The sequence below is a fragment of the Phoenix dactylifera genome, unplaced genomic scaffold (genome assembly GCF_009389715.1).
Source record: "Phoenix dactylifera cultivar Barhee BC4 unplaced genomic scaffold, palm_55x_up_171113_PBpolish2nd_filt_p 000407F, whole genome shotgun sequence".
Taxonomy (NCBI): Eukaryota; Viridiplantae; Streptophyta; class Magnoliopsida; order Arecales; family Arecaceae; genus Phoenix; species Phoenix dactylifera.
The window spans coordinates 170202-182716 of record NW_024067848.1 but is presented as its reverse complement, the minus strand read 5'-3'; the positions used below and the strand labels follow the sequence as shown (position 1 = coordinate 182716).

The window sequence follows — 12515 nt, the reverse complement described above, 5'->3', positions numbered from 1 at the left end:
TTCATATAGAAAATTCATATCATGACATTTTATTATATATCATAACATATATGAATCGTACATTTCAGCATTTCACTAAGCATATGACATTACTATCTCATAGTAAACTAATAATCATACATCATACATAATCATTTGATTGAACTAATTAAGGATGGCTCTGATACCACTGAAGGGTTTTAGCATGTTATAATGCGCAGCGGAAGCTAGAAATTTTAAAAAATTTTTAATAAAGTTTCTTAACATTAAACCCTTATAAGCCTAGATCACCTTAATAGAAGCAATCAAATAATATAATATAAATGCAGAAACAGAAGAATACCTCTAAAGCTAATCTAATATGCAGAATTTTTACTAGGTGCCCAAATGTTCACCCTCCAACGTTGATCCAAAGACTTAATCACCTTAAAACTTAATTCAAGTCTTAAGCTCCAAAGACTTTGATCCTTAATGCAGAATTCTTCTAAAGAACTCTAATGGCTTGCTTTCCTTTCTTTCTATTTTTCTTTCACCTTCTAAAATCACTTTTAATCCTTTTGTCCTAAAGAAGACCACCTTGTCTTGGATTAGGACACCCTAGAAGCAATGCTAGAAAGAGACAAAGCCTTGTAAGAAAGAAGGGATAAGGGAGAGAGAATGCGGTGGAGTTGGAATAATGAAACCCATGGAGCGCTAGCCTATTTATAATAGGCGTAGGGATGCATCTTCAAGGGATGCATCCCATCCACACATCCTTTTATGAAAGGGCATCATCTAAAGGGCCATATCAAATAAGAGGAGGCACAGATCAAGTGAGGAGGTATATCAAATGATATGTCCTTTCATGTGGTGCCATATTTTGATCAAGTCAACATCACATGCCAATCACATGTCCATCATGCCTCAGCTCTTGATCTTTCATGATGATGATCCAAGGGCTCCAATGCAAGGCACCATTCACTTGACCTATTATGTCTTTATCCAATGGTGGGATTAAGATCCAATGGTCAATTATGATAGCCATCCTCTAACCCAATCCAATTGGGTTAAACCAACTCTCCATTATGTCTTCATCCAACAGTAGATCAAGATCTAGCAGTCTAGATTGAATGATTTATCAAATCTAATCCAATTAGACTCAAACCAAGCCAATTAGGTGCCAACTCTTGGCTAACCCATATTAGAACATGAACTAATCAAATTAGATCAATTAAGAATCAAATTCGAATTCAATTCGAATCAGATTCGAATCCAATTCGAATCAGGAGCTAAGGGTTTGCAACACCTGCTAGGATGTTTATCTTGCAAACATGATCTAATCCAATTTGACCTTTGATAAGTTTTCTTATGTGTGACCCATTGGGTTCCATACTTAGCCAGCAATAGGTGTGAGTGCGAGTTGACCCAACTTGATTAGAACTCTTCTAATTGATTTAAGTCCAAACTGCGCGAACCCGAACTTAACAATTAGAATCCTTTCTAATTGGTGATCGAATTAAACTCTTTAATTCGATCAAACCTATAAGACAAGATTGACGTCTAGCAACGTGTCATGTCTACCCGAAAAATATGAAATTTGGTAGAAATACCAAAAATACCCTTCAGTGGCAAGTTACTATGCAATTCAATCCTTTAATTAAACTGCATCCCGAATATGTATATGAGTATGAATATATGTCAAACTCAATTTCATATTCATATCTTTCTCAATCTTTCAATGATAATTTAAATAACGAAACATTAGAAACTCTTTCTAATTTTTATTCTGCTTTGATCAAAGGCTTTCTGAATTATCATATGATTAGAATAAATAGGATGCTATCTTCTCTTACTAGAAGTGATTAATTCCTTATTGACCATATCCAGAAGACCTCGTACACAACTTATTGTTATGAATGAGTGTAAACCAAAACATGGATTCATGCGCACAAGATACCATGGTGATCTCAGGTCATAGGATCAGTTGCACAACTTCCACTAAGAGAATCATCTTTTGATATGTAAGTAAGACTTCATAAGATTTCTCTTTGTAAGTCAATTCAGTGAACTTATTTTTCTAATGAGCACCCACATCTTTGTATTAGTATCTCCACACAAGTGATTGTGAGATCAATCACCCTCTGCATCGAGTATACATAAGATGTGCCAGTCTTTCTGGTAAACATTGATCCCTGACTCAATGTACCAATGACTGGGAATATTTAAGATTAGGATTTTAGGATTTTAGGTCTCACTAGTATGATCTCATCATAGCCTCAAAACCATTGCCCTAATCTAAGGGGTTTATCACAAATATAATCAACAGCATATGACACAATGCCTTTATTCATATTTAAATGTCATGTACATGATTTGAAAAATCAAAAAAAAATCCTTCGCAATACATATTGCGATTGGCTTGTAGGGCATCTACTCTTTCACTCATGATCATGAACTAGTTCAAGTCTTTGGCTAATCTTTCCATATTTTCATAATACTACAATTATATCTGGCATTGTCCACACTTTTCAATGGATTTGCCGACGTGAAAAAACGTTCGAGTCAGATTTCCGATGCTCTTTAATGCATCGTAAAAGTGTTGGCAATGCTACTGTAGAAAAATAATTTTACGACACTTTTGGTTCGTATCGTTAGTTATAACAAACGATGCTTATAAGTATCACTAATCACTGACGCTTTTAAATAGCATAGGCGATAAAGCGTCTTATATTAGTGACGCTTATTTGCGTCGCTAATTAACGGCACAAATAAGCGCCGCTAAAGTATGTTTTAACGATGCTTTAAAGCATCGTAAGTGTAAATTATTTAGTTTAAAAAAATATTTAAAAAATTTAAAACTCTATATACAAATATATACACATAATGCATACATAACATAAGACATATATAAATGTACAAGAAAGAAATCTTCAAAAATATTTTACAATCCAGATATAGTTCTTGATCACAATCTTTTATCAAGTTGTGATACTGAGCTGTCTCATTATTAGATGAATGTATAGGTTTCTCAACATGCATAAAATTAGTAAATATGTGCTTATCATTTATTGTATCTGCTTCTTGTTCTCCAATAAAATTTGTTAAATTTTGAATACTATGTTCAAGAGCATCTCTAAGTAAGCTGCTTATATCATCTTCTCCTACAAATTTTTTTTTCGTGTTACTGGATCCAAAACTAGAGATATGTTCTATATAAAAAGGATGGTTACATGAAGACGAAAATAAGGACTCTCCACGAAATACTCATTCAGTATATTAATTTCTTTAAAGATTCATTCTACACCAAATGTTCTTCAATAATTTTTAGAACAAGAAAAAAGAATTAACATATTTTTGACATGGACATAAAATTTTTCCATTTATATTAGCTTTCTCAATAACAAATTTAATAAAATTTTAAACTCTATCCAAATATTTTTTGATGGATCTCAACTTATTTATCCAACTTTATTCATTCTATTAGAATACTGATTGAATTGCAAGTTATCTAAAAAAAATAAATAAAATTAGATACTAAGTGAGAAAATGGAGAAAAAGGAATATACAAATTCACCAAATATACAAACCATTGACATCACCAAGACATGGTGTGCACACTTTATATGATGAAATTTAGTGGACTTTATTCCCTCACTTAATCTTTGCTCTTATCGCTTCGACCATATGCCAAAAAGCCTCTTTTCCATGGTATAAGTCCTATCTCTACACAACACAAGATATAAGCAACCAAAATTTAATCTCTCTCTCTCTCTCTCCCCCACACATATAGAGATTGATATTGAAGATAGCATTTGCATGAAGTTTATCTATTTGTTTCTTTTATTCTCTTTATGAAGGCTCCCAAAAGCTATGATGCATTCTGTCATGGACCTAGCTAATGTGTATCTGAATTAGTGTGTGTCAAAGGCTGACCAAAGGAGCAAAGGGGTTCATTATTGGATTTGAACATAAATTAATTATAAGGTTATTATAGATTGGGATATAATCTTAGAGATCAAATTAAATAAGTCTGAAATCAAACAACTCTAGAATTTGGAAGGCTCCTGATGATGCTTGTAGAAAAGCATCGGTAAATCATCTCTGATGCTTATGTGTCATCTAATTTTTGGCTTCCAACGATGCTTACCAAAAAACGCCGGGATAACTACTTCTTCCACTTTCAACGTTTTTAAGTATTGTAATATATCAGCGCTAGTAAAAAGCATTGATAAATTTTGGCACAGTAGCCAAATTACTAACCTTTCTTTCTACTATAAGCTGATTACAGTCAGGAATTTCTAGTTTTCAAGATCTATATACCTTGCCTAGTAGCTTGCTCTGCTTTCTCCGGCCATGTGTCATCTTTGGATAGAATCTTTATTCTGTGATCAAAAATCCACAAACACTCGTATAGAATCTTTGGATAACGCTTTCCGGCTATGCACTGGGTCAATAATGGCTACTTATACAAGACCAAAAAATCCACATAACATCTTCTGGCTAGCTTTTTTAGAAAGGTCTTGATTTGTTACACTATACATTGGATCTTTTGGCTAGTCTTTTATACCAATCGATTCAGCTAGATTAATCAAATCTTTCAGTTTTTATTGCACAATGATGATCTGCAATAAGAATATTAGAATGAGCAGATAAGATACTTGATTGCTGAACTTTAGAAGAGCACACACAACCACAAAAGCTTGGTGCATAGGTTACCAAGTTGCATTATTCCCCTCTCACAATGCACCATTGCACCAATATAACTAAACTATCCAGTCCTCATGATCATGAACTGGTTCAGGTCCTTGGCTAATCTTTCCATGTTTTCATAAGAAGATCCACCTTGTCTAGTAGCTTGCTCTGCCCTCTCTTTCCATTTCATGGCATTCTTCCTCATCTCCTTACCTCTCTCTCCTTCCATTACTTCCCTCACCGTACCCATAACTTGCTCCCGCTTCACTTCTTGGTCAATCTCCACGCCTATTTCCCACTCCTTGTCAGCATATCTGCAATTAGTGTATTGGTCTGCGAAGTTTGGCCAGCATATCATTGGTACACCACCACACACACTCTCCATGGTCGAATTCCAACCGCTATGCGTCAGAAAGCAACCAATAGCAGGATGAGAGAGCACTTCTTCTTGCGGACACCAACTAGTGAGGAAGCTCCTGTCCTCGGTTTTTATGATGAATTCCTTCGGCAGTGCCTCAAGTCCACCAGCAACAAGATCAGGTCTGATGATGCACATGAAGGGATGATTGCTATCCGCAACTCCCCATGCAAACTCCATCAGCTGCTCGACCGTCATGGTCGTGAGGCTTCCGAAGTTCACGTAGACGACGGAAGCAGCTCTCTGAGTGTCCAACCACTGGAGGCAGCCATGATTTTCTTCCCAAAGGCTTAAGCGCACTGAATTCCATTGGTTTTCGGTCGTCTGATTGAGTAGTGCTGACAAAGGCCCTACGGTGTACATCCGAGGGAACATACGTTTCAAAGCATCCAAGACATTGCACTCCATGCGATCGAATGTGTTGAGGATGAGACCCCAAGCTCTGAATGTGTTATTTGTCTCCTCCATCTCGGTCTTGAGGAGAGAATCATCAGGATCGGTTGTTCTAAGGAAACTAGTCAGGTCTCTCAGACGAATATCTTTCATCCCGGGGATCCAATCTATTACCGTGTCGAGGTAGCCGTTTGTCAAGCAACGCTCATCTACACAAAACAAGGGGACTAATCATGCCATGGCATTATAATCACGCCAGAGGGCCCATCCAGACAGAGAATTTTAAAACAAAAGAAAGATTTATACTTCTTTTCTTAAGAAATCCATTAATTTGTGCGAGACCAGAGTATTTGGCTAGCGCTGGATATGGATACATATTAATTTGTATCCATATTTTTTTTATGAATACAAATATAGATTTTGATATTAAATGAATATTAAAATTAGTATCCATATATATTTGTTCGGAATGGTACATCTATGAATCAAATATTAAGCATGTATATCTATTTTTTTTTTTTGAAGGATATGGATGCAAGTGTAATATTACTTATATCCATATGAAAATATGGATGTAAGTTGCATATATAGAGATCAGCCGAGTCAAAGGTCTACATCATTTTGGTCTAACCATGTTTCCATTAAAAATATCATAAAGAGGAAACATAGTTATTTATTTTTATTTTTATCCAAGAGAGAAGGATTTATTTTAATATAAAAATAATAATTAAAATATAAAATATCACAATGTATATTAAATGATTATTTAATAGCTTATATTTATATATATATGAATAAGTAAAATAAACTACATATATACATAAAAATTAATATTTTAAATTGGTGATGGATTGCTTATCATGGAAGTGAAAGGCCGCTTGCTGGATTCTCGATATAATATAAAATATAAATTTGGATTTGAATCCAGCAAGATTTATAAGTAAATATCTGAATTTGTTTTCAGATTAGATCGAATATCAAAATTTCTATCTAAATCCGATCGAAATCAGATATGAAAACTGATAGCCGGATTTTATCCGACTTATTTTCATCCCTAGATTTGGAGACCCTATCATCGGCGCATTAATATATAGAAGTCAAATGGTACAACAAATATGAAAAATGGAAAGCAAAGGAAAATAAAGTCTAAGCTTTTTTATCCCTCCATTTACATGATCTAAAAACAAGCAAACCAATCAACCGCTTAGATATATCCCTACTACAAATATAAATATTTTTAAGAAAAATGCAAATAAAAAACGTAAGAAAAATATAGAAATATTCAAGGCAAAGTAGGTACCTTCGAGTGGCGTATATCCTCTTTTAATGAGCTCTCCCAAGTGAATGGTGCCCATGAAACCACAAGCGCTCGTTGTGCAGAACACCAGCGCAGGGACGCCCAATTTCTCAGCCACGTCCAGAGAAAAGATCATGAGTCCATTGAGTATAATGCAAGTGACTGGGGGCACATCCGATGAGTCGTTAAGCTTCACAAGCAGCTCTTCAAGAGCAGCAGCACAGCTCTTCTGGGTTGAGGGGCACAGTTTGAGGACTTGCTGTGGGTTTTCCTGGTCAGAAGGTGAGAGACTACCAGGTATGGTTTCGAATCGGAAGCCTTCATCGGATCCCTTGAGAGCGTTGGGCCCTTCATTCCTCAGAATGCGCTCGCGGCTGAACTCAGTGTTGATGAAGGTGACGTAGCAGCCTTTGGAATGAAGCAGCTTGGCTAGCTTCAGCATGGGGTTTATGTGGCCTGAACCAGTGTAAGGGATGATGACCGCGTGAGGCCTCATTGTTGAAAGGCTTCACTTTGTTAGGATGGAAGTGCTGCTCTCTTCAGTGTTCTTGCGCCCGTTGGAACTCATGATTGGAAACTTGCCGCTATATGTATACTTGGGACTAGAAATTTGGCATGTGAATTCACATGGTTCAACTTGCGAGATGAGCATAACATGATCCATTTTAATTCTATAGTTCAATGTAATTTGATTGAAGCAAGGTAAATAATAAAATTTGGGCTTGGTTGCTCGAAATGCTACACCCTTATTATAAGGTGGCACCACGTGTAGAGTTCATAAAGTTATTTGATTTTAAAGAGAAGAGAACGTCAACGAGAGGTTATATGGGCAGCCTAGAGTCTCCAATAATTTGGGCACGATTCGAACTTTTTCATGTAGTGACTCATTTTGGATTCTGTCCAGCTCTCCTACTGATCCGCATTCAATTTGATGAAATCGGAAGATGATCGAGGCTTTTGACCCTAAATATTTTTCATATATGTAGTGAAAGAATTTAAAAAATAAAAGAAAAAAGAACAGAGACCGGCTGCCATAGCATTTCTAATTCTATTAAGTTTTTTTATAATTTTCTCTTTTTTTTTCCCACTCTGCAGAGTTTCCTTCTCCGATTTATGCCCTTTCTTATATCGAGGCCGAGCGTCCAACAAAATTGGTGCGGTGTCATCGTGGAGGTTGCGTTGTATAGAAGCGTAGATTCACCGGAAATGGGCTCTCGTGAATGGAATTAATAAACAATTGTCAGTGCTTCCAGGGCTTCCCGACAACTTGCATGGAGTAGGAAACACAACACTGTACCTCAAGCCAATTCCAGAAGAAAGACTGTTTACCTTATCCAGGCAAATTAATTTAGTACTGGTGTAACGGGCTGGCCATCACGTGAACTTTGGCAGCAAGATAGCAAGAATATTTATTTTAGTTTGAAAATTTTCTATTTCAACTAAAAAAGACCTTAGGCTGTGAGCTGAGAGCGCTCTCTGAGCGGTCGGCTGGGTGAGTGCTTTAATCTTCATGCAGGTTGGGTGGAGAGTCCCTGCCGAGTGGTTTGCTTGAGATCTCAAAACTCGGGGGAAACTTGACTACAATGTGGAAGCTTTTTCAGTGGCGGAGGCCCACTGCACCTTCCCACTTCACCTTCCATTTAAGGAAAGAGGCACATCAGGATGCGGCTCTGACCAGCGGGCTATGGTTGGTGGCTAGACAGCTACACGCAATGGAACCATGCATTCCAGACTTCATCCTCGGTGTCCAGGTGAAGACAACGGTGGTTTGGGTCTGGCTTCCATGTCTGTCGATGGAATATTGGGATAAGGCGTTGATTTTGGAGATCACGGCGGCGCTCGGCTGGCCGGCTGCTGGTTCTTGATGACATCACCGAGCAATTGAGGAAGATAGGATACGCGCGAGCAAATTTGGAAATTAATGCCCTAAATCCACTCAAACCCGGGATCCGAATTCGGGGGCGATATAGGGTGTTCTGGCAGTGCTTCGTCTACGAGAATGTGTCGTCTTTTTGCTACCCTTGTGGTAGAATCGGACATAAGGAGGAGGAATATCGATCTCCCTTGCCGGCGCTGGTGATGGAGGGCCATGGACGTGGGGGTGTCGCCCCGGTTCCCATGGTGGTGGAGATATGGACCTAAGGACAGTGATTGTGACGGAGGAGGGGCTGGACCATATGAAGGATTTTGTGTTCGGGTCATGGCTTGCAACGGCCAAGATCTAGGTTCCAAGAGGCTTCAAAAGCGGTGCTTGGGTGAGGAAGACAACCGGGTCAACCCCAGAGTCAACTTTTGGACCAGCTTGTCCTAGTCCGAGTCGAGTTCGCCTTGTACTTGGTCAAGTCCTATTGACTCACTATCGGACTCCGATGGTTAGCAGAAGCCATCGAAGGTGGCTCGTCGGAGGTCCCCAAAAAAAGTGTATATCATGCTGGACTTGGCTCAGATCAGCGATGGAACTCTTCAACTTGGCTCCAAGTTGGAGTTAGGGGGCGAGTAGTGGAGCGAGGTGGACCGGCTCAAAACATGGACGTGGCAGGTCCAGCCTATGGACCTGGGTACGTGGATGAGGTCATGCTGGAGGCCAGCTCTGGCTCGAGCCTTAAACAGGCCAGGAGCCCACCCTCTGAGTGTGGGCTTGCGAATCAAGCTAGTATAGACCTGGAGGCAATTAGCCCGCCTCTAACCCAACTGGAGGTGGCCCACTTGCCTTTGTGATTGCCATCTTCCCCGACGGATTGTGCGGGATCTTCTAAGCAAGCTTCACCAACCTCAGCTTTGGCAGACGAGGTAGGAGCTCAACCCCCAGCGGTGTTCGGTGCAGAGGTGGTGGACGACATGGTGGTCGAGGATGCTGTTGGGTGGACCCAGTTGGGACGCGCCTTCAATGACCACCCATAGCAGCCTCGGATGCTATTGGGAGATGGTGTGGAGGCTGAGGTCGTCGGATCGGAGAAGCAATGCTGTGGAAGGAGGATGCCGACCATGGTCAGGCTGTCCGAAAAATCCAAGTCGCTTTGGGAGGGGAGATGCAGGGATCCAGCAACAGTGGCTTGGCTGCAGGGACGGTCGTGATTGGAGGAATCCAGGTGGGGGCCAGTGCTAGAGTTGGTGATTGTCCGAGGGAGGACTCTCATCAAGTGCACTGAAATTGCTTATTTGGAATTGCAGAGGGGCCGGGAAGCCTTCTTTCCCGGCCACCTTAAGGAGGTTAGTACACTTGAATGGACCGGATGTATGTGTTCTATTGGAGACTAGGTTTTCTGGTAGGAGTCTTCACAGGGCCATACGCCAATTTCCCCCTTCGTGATGATTTTTTGCTATTAAATCCTAGGGTTTATTTGGAGGTATTATGGTTGTGTGGAGGTTGAGCCTTGCAAAGTTTGATATTATCAATAGATATAATTGGGAAGCAATTATTGTTATAACTGAAAACAATGACGTCCCTTAGTGTTTTTCAGCTGTGTATGCGACTACTGAGTATAGGGCCCAAAGAGAACTGTGAAGTGAGGTGTCTTATATCATTCAGCAAGGCATCCCCACTCTAGTGGTTGGCAACTTCAACTGCATTGATGGGCCGATGGAGAAGCCAAGGGGTAAACGGTTCTCAAGCAAAATTGAAGTCATTGAGTTCCAAGATTTTATCTCGGCCAATAGCCTTGTGGATTTGGGTTTCTCTGGGCCAAGATTCACCAGGTGTAACAATCGGTGGGACCAAGCAAGAGTCTAGGTGAGGATTGATAGGGCCTTTGCCATGGCGGGCTAAATTCAGCGATACTCAGACTATCATGTCTGGCACTTGCCTCGCATTGGCTTGAACCACATCCCAATTCTCACCAGCACTGGTGCGCGCTACCTAGTAATGTTGCCCATTTCGGTTCGAGAAGATCTGGCTCTCATATCTGCTCTCCTGGGATATTGTGAGGGAAGTGTGGCACAAGGCATTTCGGGGGAACACGATGATAGGGAGCCATGCAATCTTGAGTTGCGTAAACGCCAGCTCCGGAGGTGGAATAGGGAGGAGGTAGAGAATATAATTAGAAGACTAGAAGAGACTGAAGGTTGTATTGTCGGGCTATAGACTAAGAAGGAGCAGGACGAAAGCTATCACCCGGTGACTTGGCTGGTCTGGTATCGCAGTTGGCCCTGCATCATTTGCTTCTGCACCAGCATGAGACTTTCTGACGTTAGAAGTCTAGGGTGCAGTGGATTATGGAGGGAGATATGAATACTAGATTTTTTCATCAAGCTATTCTCATCAGTAGACAGAGAAACTGAACTCAAAACTTAAGGGATATCTGCGGCTAGATGACGAAGGATGCAGGGAGCATTAGCTGGGAGCTTTTGCAGTTCTTCAAATCGAGGTGGTCGGCCTAGATAGGGAGTGAGGATCACATCTTTAGACTAGGACTTGAGGTGATAATATCAAAATCTGAGAACGAAGACCTGATCAGGCTGGTGACGGCTACGGATGTCCAAGAGGCAATCTGGTTTCTAGCGGAGGATAAGACACTGGGGTTGGACCGATTTTCCCCCTTCTTCTTTAGGAGGTACTGGGCTATTTGCCAGTATGAGGTAGTGGCCTCTATTCAATAGTTCTTCCACACAACCACGATACCAAAGGAAGGATGGAGACCTTTGTTACTCTGATTCCTAAGAGGCAGGAGTGCATAGAGTCACGTCACTTTAGGCCTATCAGCCTTTGTTGCACAACATTTTGATACTTGGAGATGTAATGGCTATCTAACTTCACCTCTCCCCTCCACCACCACCTTTTTTTTGACTTTTTCGGATGTATCTATGCTAGGACAGTATGATATATCTGGATTACCAAAAAAAAATCTTGAATTCTTGATTTTTTATGGATGTTTTCTTGGACTTTTCTCAGCTAAATAAATTAGTTAAGGTTTTGATTCAAAAGCTTTATGTTCTAAAAACGTACGTGTGACTTATCTAAGTTCGTAATGGCATTTGTTAATATCATTTAGGGTATATTTGATTAGGAATAAAAATATGAATTAGTGTTTTTTTATTCAAACCATTTGGTTTAGAGGTGTGAGTATCGATGCGGCTCAGAGCGAATCCGGCTCTGACCTAGGTGGACTAGGAGACATGCTGCGTTGATATATTTGAGCCGACCACAAGCTGATCGTGGTATTTGTAATTGGACTTGAATGGATTTGAACTCTTAACCTGGCGAGGATGCTAGGACTTAAATGGGGAGAGTATGTAATGATTCATGTGGGCGTGTGCTTAGTCCCATATTAGTTATTCGATGGATAGATCTTGGATGCTTATATAGGACCATGAACATAAATAACACCTTCCGGCTAGCCTTTTTGGATGAACTTCTAGATTGTTACAAGAGCATACTTATTCTCATTCTAATTCTAAGGAGGAACGAAATGCTCCAATCTCTTAAAATCTAATCTCAACCCTCTTCTAGTATTCAAATCCGATTCCGATTCCAATCACGAACTAAATGTATCAAAGAATATAGCCATTCCAATTTTTATTTCAATCCATTCCGATGGCAAACCAAACATACCCTTATTATTTTATATAAATAAATATATTAATATATGAAATTTTTAATTTTGTAATGCTTTGGATATGAAACCTTTAGTTGCTCTTATCATTTGTGAGCATCAAAGTTGAACAAAGAGAATAGAGGGTCGCTGCTAGATTCGTATAAAAATTGGCATATTTCAAGTGATTGGAGAGGATCCAAACTCCATGCGATGGATCCCTTTCCTT

At 39.8% G+C, this 12515-nt stretch overlaps 1 protein-coding gene across 1 annotated transcript; it reads right to left on the bottom strand.

The window, feature by feature from the left end:
* Nucleotides 1-4592: 4592 nt before the first annotated feature.
* On the bottom strand, nucleotides 4593-7316 carry LOC103722409 (7-deoxyloganetin glucosyltransferase-like). Its single transcript, XM_008812961.3, has 2 exons — nucleotides 6762-7316; nucleotides 4593-5670 (listed from the first exon to the last, which is right to left on the bottom strand). The coding sequence occupies exons 1-2, from the start codon at nucleotides 7252-7254 to the stop codon at nucleotides 4727-4729; spliced, it is 1437 nt and encodes a 478-aa protein (XP_008811183.2). The 5' UTR covers nucleotides 7255-7316; the 3' UTR covers nucleotides 4593-4726.
* Between the last annotated feature and the right edge of the window lie 5199 nt (nucleotides 7317-12515).

Coding starts and splice junctions, on each gene's coding strand:
- LOC103722409 (XM_008812961.3), bottom strand. CDS start 7,254: ATGAGGCCTCACGCGGTCATCATCCCTTACACTGGTTCAGGCCACATA. Junction 5,671..6,761: donor AGGATATACGCCACTCGAAG/GTACCTACTTTG, acceptor TGTTTTGTGTAG/ATGAGCGTTGCTTGACAAAC.